The sequence below is a fragment of the Polypterus senegalus genome, chromosome 5, assembly GCF_016835505.1.
Source record: "Polypterus senegalus isolate Bchr_013 chromosome 5, ASM1683550v1, whole genome shotgun sequence".
Lineage (NCBI taxonomy): Eukaryota > Metazoa > Chordata > Cladistia > Polypteriformes > Polypteridae > Polypterus > Polypterus senegalus.
In genome coordinates this window covers 112,863,521-112,877,844 of record NC_053158.1, presented here as the reverse complement: position 1 = coordinate 112,877,844, position 14,324 = coordinate 112,863,521, and the positions used below count along the sequence as shown (strand labels likewise).

The 14,324-nt window shown below is 36.8% G+C and overlaps 1 protein-coding gene across 2 annotated transcripts in view; it reads left to right on the top strand.

The window, feature by feature from the left end:
- The window catches only part of zgc:153738 (uncharacterized protein LOC558115 homolog), a 282,457-nt gene that overhangs the window by 261,754 nt on the left and 6,379 nt on the right, over positions 1–14,324 (top strand). For both annotated transcript variants that reach the window (XM_039753239.1, XM_039753238.1), the window contains one exon: positions 13,462–13,700. In XM_039753239.1, the coding sequence (XP_039609173.1) occupies positions 13,462–13,700 (239 nt within the window). The remainder of the gene's footprint in view (positions 1–13,461; positions 13,701–14,324) is intronic.

The window sequence follows — 14,324 nt, the reverse complement described above, 5'->3', positions numbered from 1 at the left end:
GCTATGTCTGTCTGTGTGTTATGGATCTTAAAAATAACAGTTATAAGGACACTTGATCATGTTAATTGCAGTCTCAATTGTTAAAAAAATCTTTTAAAAGGAGCATCCCACACGAAAATATAACAATCTCATTAACTGACAGTGCATACCAATTTATAAATTTTATGTCCGTTTGAGGTTAAAAAGAAAAAAAGTAACACTTTCTCCCCAGCAAAGAATCAAACTTGGGTCTCTGAGGTACAGCAAACCTGCTGCGCCCTCAGTCAGCAAATTTTATCACTAAGCCACAGAAGCTGTTGTATCATTCTTGAACCTTTTGTGAAAGTGTTTATTTGATGTTTGGACTTCATGCTTCACACATTCTATAGTTTATGCCTACATTTTGTAACATTTATTACTAAAATATGAAAAAGTTTGTTTTAACAATGTGTTTACACAGATTACTGTAGAAACGGAACACACATGAAATGCATGTGTTCCAAATAACGATCTATTACTTCCACTCTAAAACTCCACTTCACTCCCAGATAATCAATCAAGGCATGAGCTGGGAGAAGTTTGTGCATGTTCTAAGTCGGTGGGGGGGTGGAATAGCCGGCTGCTTGTAGCTTGTCTTTATCGGCACATTTACTGGACAAAGGATGCTGGCGGAGAGCTGCGAATGGTTTTAAGGTGGGCCAGATCTACGAGTTTTTTCATAGACTCTGGTAAAAATAAGTGTTATAGAGACTTATAGAATAGATAACAAATATGCAAGATCTCCAGTGAAGTTCTCTATAGGAAAAGACTGGCTCTACAATCAGTATTTAATTTCTTGACAATAAGAGAAATGGAACAACTTATTTTTAAAATCGTGACATCTTTATTATGACCACAGAGGGAAGGTTACCAAGATTCTAGCTCAACAAATCAATTAGCAGGAATGCAATAATAACAATTGCCAGTGCAACTGGAAATAAACTGTGAGAAAGTCACTTCATCAGCCTGTGTTCCAGTTGGAAAAAAGGAATGTAATCTATTGCATCTCAAATGTTGTAAATCATCTTTTATAAAAGCAGTAGCCAAATAAGTAAATGTAACATTTAAGGAATACTATAAGTCCTTATATTCCTCTCAGTGTAAAAAGGATGAGACACAAGCTACTGTGTTTTCTGATCAAATATGAATACTACAGCTCAATATTCCTAGTGCAGAAGAATCTGATAAACCATAGACATTTTTTTAGAAGTACAGGATGCCATAAACACACTCAAAAGTAGAAAAGCTACAGGCCCATATTGTTTCAGAGTGGAAATTTCTAAAGCAAAAATAAAATTCAAACAAGTTAGGTTGTTTGTAGTTATTCTCAATATTCATAGATGCTAGAGAAAATAAAATTCTACCCCAAACATTAAGCAAAGCATTAATAACTACTTTTCCAAAGAAAAATAAAGACTTACCACAATTTGCATCGTGTACAGTCTTGGCCAAAAGTTTTGAGAATGACACAAGTGTTGGTTTTCACAAAGTTTGTTGCTTCAGTGTTTTTAGATCTTTTTGTCAGATGTTTCTATGGTATACTGAAGTATAATTACAAGCATTTCAAAAGTTTGAAAGGCATTTATTGACAATTGAATTAAGTTTATGCAAAGAGTCTATTTGCAGTGTTGGTCCTTTATGAAGACCTCTGCAATTTGCCCTGGCATGCTGTCAATCAACTTCTGGGCTTCCTGACTGATGGCGGCCCATTCTTGCATAATCAATGCTTGGAGTTTGTCAGAATTTGTGGGTTTTTTGTTTGTCCACCTGCCTCTTAAGGATTGACCACAAGTTCTCAATGGGATTATGGTGTGGGGAGTTTCATGTCCATGGACCCAAAATTTCGATGTTTTGTTAACCAAGCCACTTAGTTATCACTTTTGCTTTTCCAGTTGAGAATTATAGTCTTAAATACTAGTAAATGTCTTAGGCAGAAGGATTGAGAAAGTGCTTATTCTCAACAATATCGCATGACAAAACGATTTAGTAAAGGCAGGCTCTCAGTCTCAAACCTTTGATACCTTTTTAATGCAATTTACTCACCCATAAAATCTAACTCATCAGAAGTCTTACTATCTTTGGATGCAGAAAACATCTTTGATAAAATATGATTAGATTACCTTTATCCTACACTGCAAAGGCGAGAGTTTTATACCAATATATCTTTGTGGATTGAACTACTTTATGCTAGTTCAGAACCTCAGTCCATATTAATAACACAAGCTCAGATTGTCTCATATAAGAATGAGGCACTTCACCTGGGTGCCCACTATCACCAATGCTTTTAACTTTAGCTATTGAGCCATTGGCTATTCCTCTCTGGATGATAAAGGGGATTATCAGAAAAGAATATAAACAGAAATTGTCACTCTAGACAAATGATAAGGTGCTTTATATATCAGACCCACAATTCTCTACCATTAGTCTTAAGGTGTTATTAGAATTTGAAAATGTATGGATTCAAACTTAAATTGCGTAAATGTGTGCTTTTCCCAGTGCATTATCTTGTAAAACATACCTGATTGGATGCCTATTAATTCATAATATCAAAACAGTTTAAATATTTGAGGATAACCATCATAATTAAATGCAAAGACTTTTATCAATACAATTTTGGAAATACTGTGGGGGGAAAAATATCAAAGACGGTATTAACAGGTGGTCCACCCTCAATCTCACCTTAGCAGGGGTAATTAATACTGTCAAAATGAACATCCTCCCCAAGTTTTTATATCTATTCCAGAGCATCCCTACATGCCTAAACAAATCATTCTTTCAGAAGTTATACTCAATCATAGCATCATTCATTTGGAATTGAAATGGTCATGATGCATCCAGAGACTCTAGAAAGATCTAAAGAAGAAGGTGGCATTGCACTACCTAACTTTCAATGTACTACCGAGTAGCAAATATGTTCAGTAAACATTTGGAAATTGCCAAAAATGTATAAATATACATGGGCCTGACTTGCAATGCAAAGCAAATATTCTTCTCAATCTTCTTTGTGCTCCTACCACACCATATAACTCCAAATAACTATTGTCAATTTACCAGCAATGCACTCATCCATCACTTAAATAATGGAACCAATGCAGGATGCCTTTTAAGGTGGAGAAGCTCTTATCTGTGACTGCTATACACGACAGTCATCCTTTTCCACTTTCTCATACCTCCTCTGTAATTAACCTATGGGAAATACTATGGATGAAGACACTTTAAGGTCTTTATATAGACAATGTGTTTGCATCTTCTGAACAATTATGCTCCAAAATTCACCTTCCCAGCTACACACATTTTTCCTATACACAAATTTGAAGTTTTGTTAAAACTACCCAGCTTTCCACATCTCAGACACATACAGAGGCCATACTGGTTAGTCTTGATGAAGACTCAGATAGTGTTCCAACAATATATAAAATTAGTTCAAAGAATCTACCCAAAGATCCTAGGAAATTATGGTAAAGGGACCTTTCATTAGCATCTCAGAAGAGGGATGGAACGTAGCCATACATGGAATACTTTAGCAACCAACTAGAAAGTCTAATGAAACAAGGCACTTGTACCAAGATGAAGTTCAAAAAAGGAATGTAGCACTAAGGCTGTTTATTCAAGTACAGTTGAAATAGAACAAAAAATGAAAATGAAACAAAATTCTTGGAACACAGGAACTATTTATCTACCCTACTATTACTGGTTGAAGGGGACACCTTATTTATGGTCCAGTGTTGTAGTCCTGGAATAAGTCATCAATGCACCACTACCATAATACTTTACAATACTTTTACAGCCACAGAACACATTGTATTCGCTACACTACTGTTGCTCTCTAGCCTGAACTTATCCCAGTGTAACAGCCCTGGTACATGCCACTTGGATCACATTCCACTCATGCTGTACACTAAATAGTTCTACAGCTTCCTAGTCATGTGTCAACATTTGCGTGGTTCCAACATCCCTTTTTATGCCCTTCTCTGATGTCCCATGCAAATTCTAGCTGACCTCTTTCCTCTCACTGGACCTGTATCTTTGATGGATATGTGTTGTATTTACTACTTCACCATTTCATTTGGAATTTTTAATAGTACTCTGACATAGCAGATGCACTTTTTTCAGGGACTGGTTTCATAGTCCAAATAGGTACAAGTCCCATAACTTTCTGTATCTGTCGAGATGTAACAATACACTCTAGTTTTATTTTTTTTTTATTGTTATTTTTTTTTTTTATTAATTTTATTGCAATCCATACAAAGCAATCAAGTTTTTACAAAAAGAAAAACTGAGTTAAGAACAGATCGATCCCCACCCCTGAGAGAGACAGCAAGCCAAACGGCGTGAAATTTAAGGCTTGTAAACATACCTAAATTAATAAATTCTCTGTGCTTTTTGAGCTTCTTTTAAAATATTACCGATTAGATCCTGCCATGTTTTGAAAAAAGTCTGTACGGATCCTCTGAGTATTTGATTTTTTCCAATTTCAAATAGTATAACACATCGGTTTCCTACTGACTTGGAGAGTTTGGGTTCTTCCAGTTTATCAGAATAAGTCTGCGTGCCAAAAGTGTAGTGAATGCAATCACAATTTGTTTGTCTTTCTCCACTTTAAGCCCCTCTGTAAGAACCCCAAACACAGCTGTTAATGGGTTAGGAGTGATTGTGAGTCCAAGGCTGTCTGAAAGGTAATTAAAAATTTTTGTCCAGAATAATGTTAATTTGGTGCAGGCCCAGAACATGTGACCCAGTGAGGCTGGGACTTGGTTGCAACGTTTGCAGGTTGGATCATGCCCTGGAAACATTTTGGAGAGTTTTAGTTGAGACTATGTGCTCGATATATAATTTTGAGTTGTATAATTGTATGCTTTGCGCATAAGAAGCTCGAGTGAATTCTCTGCATTGCTACTTTCCACTCCTTTTCTGATATATTAATTGAGAGATCTTTTTCCCAGTGTCCTCTTGGATCTTTGAAAGGGAGGGATTGTAAAATGATTTTATATATTGTAGTGATGTAGTCTAAGTCCTTGAGATTGACCAATATTTTTCCAGCATGGATGAGGGTGCAAGATGAGGAAAATCTGGAAGGTTCTGTTTAACAAAGTTCCTGATTTGAAGATAGTGAAAGAAATGTGTAGCTGGAATGTTCAATTTGGAATGTAATTGTTCATAGGATGAAAAAACGTTGTCTATATAAAGATCTCTAAGCAAGTGAATTTCCAATTTTTTTCCAGATATTAAAAACTGCATGTGTTTGTGAAGGTTGAAAGAGGTGGTTCTCTTGCAGAGGTGCCACAGATAGAAGCTTCTTAAAATGCTTTCTACATTGGTTCCAGATTCTAAGTGAGTGGAGCACAATTGGGTTATTTGTATATTGCTGATAACGTCTGTTTATTGGAGCACAGAGCAAGGAATACAAAGAAGTACTGCAGGATTTTACTTCTATTGCGGGAATGTTTTGAAATAAAAAAGGAGCTTAGGAAGAATATTCATCTTAACAGTGTTAATTCTTCCAGCTAGTGTGAGATGAAGGGTTGACCATCTATGCAAGTCTTGTTTAATTTTTTCCATGCAGACGGCGAAATTTTGTTGATAAGAGCTTTATGTTTACTTGTGATGTTTACCCCTAGGTATTTAAACTGTTCTGCAATGATAAAAGGTAGGGTATCTAATCTAATATTATATGCTTGAGAATTCACTGGAAAGAGTACACTTTTATTCAGAGTAATTCTGAGACCAGAGATCTTTTGAAATTCTGTGAGTGCTGCTAAGACTGCAGGCACAGAATTTTCTGGGTCCGATATATACAGTACCGTATCATCTGCATATAATGAAATTTTCTGTTCCAGTCCTTCTCTGCTAATCCCCTTTATCTGATCAGTATTTCAACAATGTATTGCCAGTGGTTCAATGGCAATCGCAAACAGCAGCTAGTACCACGTTCTAGTTTAAAGTAGTCTGAGCAAATGTTGTTGATGCAAACTGAAGCTTCTGGGTTAGTTTACAGTAATTTAATCCATGCACAAATGTTCGGGCCAAACCCAAACTTCTCCAATGTAGTAAAAAGGTATTTCCATTCAATCATGTCGAATGCTTTTTCTGCATCCAATAATGATAATATTTCTGGGGTGTTTGATTTAGTTGGTGAGTATATTACATTAAACAGGCGTCGAAGATTTGAAGATAAGTGTGGCCCCTAATAAATCCAGTTTGGTCTTGTGATATTACCAGGGAGCACTTTCTCCATCCTTCTAGCTATGATTTTAGAGAGTATTTTAACGTTGTTATTCAGAAATGAAATTGGTCTGTATGATGCACATTGTAATAAGTCCTTATTTTGTTTTGGAAAACAGTGATTAGTGCTTGGCGAAAGGTTTGTGGAAGAGATTGGTTATCTCTGGCTTCTGTAAATGTTGCTAATAGGAGGGAGCTAGCTGAGCGGAGAATTTCTTGTAAAATTCTGCAGGGTAGCCATCAGGGCCTGCTGCTTTCCACCTTGGAGTGACTTTATAGCATCTAGTAATTCTGATAAACCAGAGGTTTATCAAGTTCCTCCACACTAAAAGTGTCTATTTGTGGTATCTGTAATGTATCCAGAAATGCATTAGATTGTGTATTGTCTTCTTTAAACTCAGTAGTATATAGGGATTTATAGTAGTCTCTGAAAGTGTGCATTATATTTTTGTGTTCGATTTTATCTCTGTTCGTGTTGGTGATTACGAGATTGCGTTGCACTTCTTGCTTGTGAATTTGTTGAGCTAAAAGCTTATTAGCTTTCTCTCCATGTTCATAGTAATGATGTCTGGATTTGTAAATTAGTTGTTCAGTTTCTTTAGTTGTCAAGAGGTTTAATTCTGAATGTAGAGCCTGCCTCCTCCTATGTAGAGTCTCGCTTGGTAGTCTGGCATGTTCTTCATCTATTTTAGTAATTTCGCTTTTTATCTCTGCTACTTTCTTGGCTTGATTTATTTCTGTGGGAAAGATATGAGATAATCTGTCCTCTTAAGAAGGCCTTAAGAGTTTCCCAGAGTATTCCTGCAGAGATCTCGGGGATGTATTTGTCTCTAGAAAGAATTTGATTTGTTTGGATATAAATTCGTACAATTCTCGTCAGCTAATAGAAGCGGGTTGAGCCATCTGCGGGTGAGTGTATGGGGCTTAGTAATTTTAGCTCCAAGATCATAGGTGCATGGTCAGAAATAACAATAGCATCGTATTTGCAAGATTTAATCTTAGGCAAGAAGTTATTGTCTATAAAGAAGTAATCAATCCTTGAGTAGCAATGATGTACTGGTGAGTAGAAAGAATATGTTCTTGAATTTGGGTTTAAAACCTCCAGGGTCTGATAAGTTGTGATCAGTTATAAACTTTGTAATTATCTTTGCGTGTTAGATGCGTTCCCCTGTGGAGGAAGTCCTATCTAAAAGTGGATTTAGAACACAATTAAAGTCCCCAGCCATTATAACTTTATGAGTGTTCAGATTGGGAATGGATGCAAATAAATTTTGTATAAATTCCTTATCATCAACATTAGGTGCATAAACATTTATCAAAATCATTTTACAGTTAGATAAGTCTCCCATGACCATTACATATCTCCCTTCAGGATCCAATACTACATCTGATGCTACAAATGGTACTGTTCTATGTATGAGAATTCCCACACCTCTAGTTTTCTTTGTAAAACTAGAATGGAACATTTGGCCAGTCCAGTCTTTTGCAGCGGAACTGATCCTTGCTTAGTAAGTGGGTTTCCTGTAAAAATACTATTTTAGCATTTAGACCTGTTAGGTGAGAGAGTACTTTCTTTCTCTTTAATTCGTGATTCAGGCCTTTAACATTCCAGCTTACGAAGTTAACTGTCCCATCATGGAGACACTGATTCTGAGTTTTTGATGTCATTTTATAGTCTTAACTGGAAGTGAGACAGCTTGGTCTTAATTTCCTATTTCCCCTAGAGTTGTTGCCATGCAGCTTATTATTACGTTGGTAGTTATAAATATAAAGATTGAGAGGATAGATTAGGTATAGATCAAGCCTGCTCTCTTTCTCTCCCCTTAACCCCCACCCTCCCTTTTGCCTCCCCAAGTGAGGCTAAAACCCACTTCACACAGTCCCAGTCCTCTGACATACCCAGAGACAGAGCACGTCCAAAGCAAAACAAGCCCCATGCAGCGCTTTAGGGTTAAAAGATAGAGATATCTATTACCAATATAGTCTTTAAAAAAAAATTTTGCACTTAAAATATATATATAGTCTTCAGCAATTTTAGTGCATTAAGATGATACACCCAGATAATAAACCCGGGATGGTGTTAAAAATGTGTCCAGAATAAGCATAAGTCTTAATGCAGTAATAGCAATAACAATAAACCAAGGGTATGATATTGAACATTCACATTTAGGGTAGAGATGAAATAATCAGTTAATTAAAAAAAAAAAAAAAAAAGAAAAAAGAAAAAGTAATTAAGCACAATAAAACATAAACAGATAGCGCCCTAGTAATACTAAGTAATAATGAGAATATATGAGAATATATGCTGATAAAAACCTGTATTTTAAACAAATAGATCAGACAGTAGATTATTAATCCTTGCTTTATCATTAACCGCCATGACTCACTATTATGTATCAGAATAGTCCCGGGATCAGCTTTCTTAATTCCTTTTCTGCTTCTTCCTTGCTAGCGAAGACATAAAATTGACCCTGCCATTCCACTTTCAGTTTTGCCGGATACAAGAGGCTGTATTTGACGCTGGCTTGTTGTAAACCGCTGTTTAATGTTGTAGAAAGCTGCGTTTAGTAGCTGTTGCTGGAGAGAAGTCAGGGAAGATACGAATGTGGTTATTTTCATATATAATATCTTCCTTGTTTCTGAGGAGTGCCATCACCTCTAGCTTAAATGATAATCTTTCAAAACGAACTATAAAAGATCTTGGTCTGGGTCTACGGTGTTTGATCCGCGCGCGCGTAAGCGCTGCTATCTCAGATTCTGCTCTAAAGTCGTCCCCGATTATTTTAGAAAAAAAGTTCAGCTGCGAATTTCACAGGGTTTGAACTTTCTCGATTCTCAGGCAGACCTTCAATTCTGACATTATACCTTCTGCTTCCATCTTCCAAAGCAGCCAGTCTGTCTCCGAGTTTTTTGCATTCGGGGCTGACATTTACTGCTTTTTCCTCGGCACTGGCAGCTAAATTTTCGGCTATTTCAATCCGAGTCGTGAATGTCTCCTTGAGATCCTCCAATTGATCAGTAAGCGTGCTCAGTTTAACAGAGTTTTCCTGAATGTGCTCTTCAGTTTTACCCAGCACCTGTCGCAGCTCAAGTTGCATCTCTTGTCACAGCCTTTCATTTGCCTGTTGCAATTCCAGCCGCTGCGTTTCGTTTGCCTGTTGGAATTTCTGTCGCAGCCATTCATTTGCCTGTTTCAACTCCTGTCTCACCTCCGGTCTCATTTTTTCAATCGCCTTTACCCTTGCTTTCTCATTAGCCTTCTCACTTTTCTTTATATCTTGCATGAGCTTAGCGAGTATCACCTGCAGTTTAGACATTTCAATTGTGCTTTCTTGTACCTTAGATGAAGCAGCAGACTCTACTGTAGCCGGTGTCCCCGCTGCTCCCGGCTCACATGGAGTAATTGAAGCCGCGGACTTCAAGGCCTTTTCCAGTTTCAGGTGATCTTCTCCGATCGGCGAGTTATCGAGATCTGCACTCACGATCGTACCTTCGCTCCCCTTTTCGCTCTCAGCCGTGACAATGTAGCGGACCGTGGTCCAGAGGAGTCTGTACTTTCGCCCATCTGATCCAGGTCTGTCTCTGAAAGGCCGTATCTTGAACTAGGGCTTGCTGATCTTAGCTCGGGTGTAGCTTTAGTTTACGATCTTTTCGGACCCCCCTTCTTGTTGGCCATGTTTATATGTGCTTACATATACTGTAGCAGTCCCTCTCGGGTTGAATAAATACAAGATATCTCAGGATAATAAGCAAATAATATGAAAAATAACACCGCTGCTAGCGGAGCTCCACTTCAGACATCCATCTCTCGCATCGGACGAGACCAACCACTCACTCTAGTTTTATATGTGGCAAACATTCCATAATTCACCTGCACATCTTTCATTAAATAAACTTATATCACATAAAATACTGTAGTCTAAAATGTACCTGGGTCAAGATCCAACCTGTGAGCATCGTTATTTAGATCCAGCATCACTAAGATATACATTTTGAGAAAAATCTTTATGTACTTCTCAAACTGCCATGGTGTCACAATCCTAATCCATTAATGGCCATGGTTTGGAGCACTTCTGGGTGAGTACATAGGGATAAATCAATTTTAATATACTATTCCATATTCCTATCTCGCAAACTTGTCTTACGCAACTGCAAGAATCCCAACCCACGTCCTATAAGTCAGTGTGGTAAGCAATGTTCTATATTCTCTCAAATTATTCCCTCTTATGTGGAAGGGAAGATAAAATATGTGAAAATGAATTATACTTTAGCAGTTTAGCATCAAGGAGCACATGAGAGATTTTTGTTTATATGTGAGGATTTTAAGTTCATTACCTGTAACCCCGGTTAAATCCAATGGGATTGTTAAAACACTATGTGTTATTTCAATCCAAAACATTCAATAATTATAATTCAATATAATTCAATTAATTCAATAATTATTAAATTGTAATTAATTATTATTATTATATAATTATTATTATAATTATTGAAGTAATTCAATAGAGAGTTGCCTTTTTTGCAGGATCCAGAACTCTACGTAACATTTCAAAATAGCAAGGCTTGTGTATGTATTTTATACACAATGCATTCTTTACCCATTAATTTTGCTTATACAGTATATCATTCTTCTCAGAGACAGATAAAGCATCATAGTGTGGGTCATTTCTGCCGTGCAGTATACAAATTTTCCGATTGGTTATTTAAAGGGTTGACAGAATCAGATGTAGCTATAAACAGTTATAATGTCAATCATCAGTAAAGCACCTGGGGCCACATGTATAAATGGTGCGTACGCACAAAAATGTTGCGTAAACCTGTTTCCACATTCAAATCGTGATATAAAAAACTTAAACTTGGCCTAAAGCCATGCACATTTCCACAGTAGCTCATACCCTGGCATACCCAAGTTCTGTGCTCGGTTTTGCAGACTGGCGGCACCCAGCGTCAAAGCAGTGCTACTGTTCCAGTGTGGTTACACTTTCTTTTTTAGATACACATCCCTGATGCAGCTTTATAAATACATTGAAATTAACACCAATATTGTTTATTAGTTTAATGCATCTGATTGAAATTAACCTGTAACAATATAATGGTCCACGGAATAGCCAAACTATTCCAAATACCATAGCTGCTTTAGCATTGTTACTTTCACTGCACCTTGTTTTTCTTCTTTCAGCTGTTCCTGTTAGGGGTTGCCACAGCAGATCATCTTTTTCCATATTACTCTCACTGTACAACTTGGCGCAGCTGATCGGAAAGAGAATTATCTGTATACAGCATCAAGCACACGCTGCCTCAGTCATGCTGCCTATTGAACTGCTCTCACACGGCAAACACTTCAAAACCTTTCCTGTACGGACCTCGCGGTTCAGAAAGAGTTTCATCCCAAGAACTATAAACGCACTCAATCAGTCCTTTAAGTGGTCCTTGTAGAACTGTTTGTACTTATTAGTACAATCACCTCACTGTAAACTTGCACTACAATTATAATATTGCACAACCTGAGCCACTTTATAAAGCGAGTATTTACATATGATGACGATATCATTTTTAAGATGAAATGCAGCAAAATATAGGTTTATCATATTATACAGATAAAACTTTAGCTTCATTTAAATAATCTATATTGCTAATAATTAAACATGTGAGGACATGGTGTCGCTGTGCTAGTAAGGATCTGGCGCTCAGTTCATGGATTGTTCCTGCCTCGCAGTGTATGCTTGCTGGGACTGGCATGACACTGGAAGGATAAAATAATTAAACATGTACTACGAAGATATTTCAATGTTCCTTAAAAATTTTGAAGAATCAGCATTCTAAGCTTACAGTTGGCTTAACATCTACCTATGAAAATGATAAAGTGTACATCTCAGTATTTTAATTATTCAGAGAGCTGTAATATTATGAATGTAATGGATTGTGTGTCCTGTCGGAGGAAGAGAAAGCCCAGAAGCACATAGTGATTCACACACATAGAGCACATAGAAGATCAAATACAAAACAAAGCATTTAATGTGCTACTTTAGTTACGATGGGATTTGAGAAACTAGTAAATTAAACAATTTTAAGATTAAGTTTCTGATGTTCTACTTTAATGACAAAATAAACTATGTGATTAAAGTGGAAATTTCGAGGTTAAAGTTGATATTTCATGCTTTTTCCCCCACTGTGTGCCTATTTTTTTTCTCTGTAACCTAATAAGCTTTCATATGAAACTCAGATAGTGGGCTACGACTCACCTTTTCATGGCGACTTTGATAGCTGACAACTTCTTTTTTATTTCAGGCACTGTGCGACTTTGTGAACTTGAGCTTTCAAGAGTCTCCGACTCTCAACTTCCTTTTGCTGTTTATACCACTGTTTAAACCAACAAATAGTACATTTTTCCTTGCCTTCACTCGGTATTCGCTGAACTTCTTCTATTTCCCTCCATGCTTTTGCCATTGCCTTTTCACAGAACACTGAGCTTAAGAGATATTTATATTGATTTGCATATTCAAAGAGGCGTAATTCTGGGAGGAGACGGGGTGGGACAGCATGCACGTGCGTTACTTTTCATGCTGACTGGGATTTATGTAGCGGAAGAATGTGGAAGTGGATGAACGCACAGATTTATGCATCTGGATTTTTTTGTGCATAAGCACATTTCTACTTTTGTGCTTACGCCATGTTATAGTGTGAATTCTATGCACGCCGTTATGCATGAGGCCCCTGGTGTTCAAAATTATTCTTTTAAAATGATAAAACAATCTTGGCTGTTGTTGCCTCCATTCTTTATTAAATGCATTAGAAGAATATATTTTAAAGTAAAAACATACTTTTTTGTTTTTGTCATTGTTACCCTTTGTTGTTTTACTCTAAAACTGTAAAATTGTCAAATCCATCTAAAAATTAGTAGAAGTTAAACTAAACTAAATCTAAAATATTCAAGTTATGTCAGCACAGTGATGCACTGGTAAGCGCTTCAACCACACAACACGATATTTTCACCCAGCAAAAGCAGATTTTCCTCCCATATCTCAAGGAAATGCAAATTAGGTTAGTTGAGGTTTTAAAATGGGCTATTATGTGTGAGTGTGATAAACTGTCCCAACACCTAGTGTAGACTACACGAGTACCTTTCTTGCAATGTTATGTATTATTTTGCAGTATCTCTTTATTCCATGTGCCCAATCATTTGTGATTGACTTCTTTCTTTTTTGCATCTTTTTGTTTCAGTAATATGGAGTCAGATAATCAAGAATAATCATGGCATCATCACAAAAAATTTAGACATAAGCTCTTTGGCAAAGATCTCTGATGGATACACTCAAGGTAGTATGATACAGGCTGTCAAAACTGTTCTTAATGAGCGACGACTTGACCAAATGATGACAAGGCCACTCACTGCAGCCGAATTTCTAGCCCCTTTAGCTAAAATGGAGCCAGTATTTAAAGAGGAGGAAGAAGCTATTAAGGTAAGTAATAATATACACACAACAGACACCTCAGTTTTTAACAGAAGGCATCACATACACAAAACCCAAGTCAAAAGACATTACAGGTCCCAAAAAACATGCCTATCCAGGCTCTACAAAATACTTAGTGCATGCAGAATAATCAAAATATACACACACATAACAAATAATGAGACACTTACGGATCCACAAGAAGGCTGCTTAAGGCAACACGAGTTAAGAACAGCTCTTAATTGAGTCTCTGATTCTTCAAAACACATACAAAAAGCACAAACCTGCATACAGCATCCATAGACTACTGAAAAGCATTTGACAGTATCCCATACACATGACTAGTATAAACATTGCACTAATACAAAATACACCCTGTACTTATACACTGCCTGCAAACACTAATTGGATCTGGAGAATAACTACTTGCACATATCAACAGCACTTCAATATGAACAGATTCAATATCAATAAGATGAGACATCATCCAGGGTGACTCAATTAGCCCTTACTACTCCTGTCTCACTCCAAACCCATTATCAAACAGATTAAACAACGCACTATATGGATACAAAGTTAAATATCAACACCAACTATACACCATATTACATTTATTCTATATGTTCAACATAA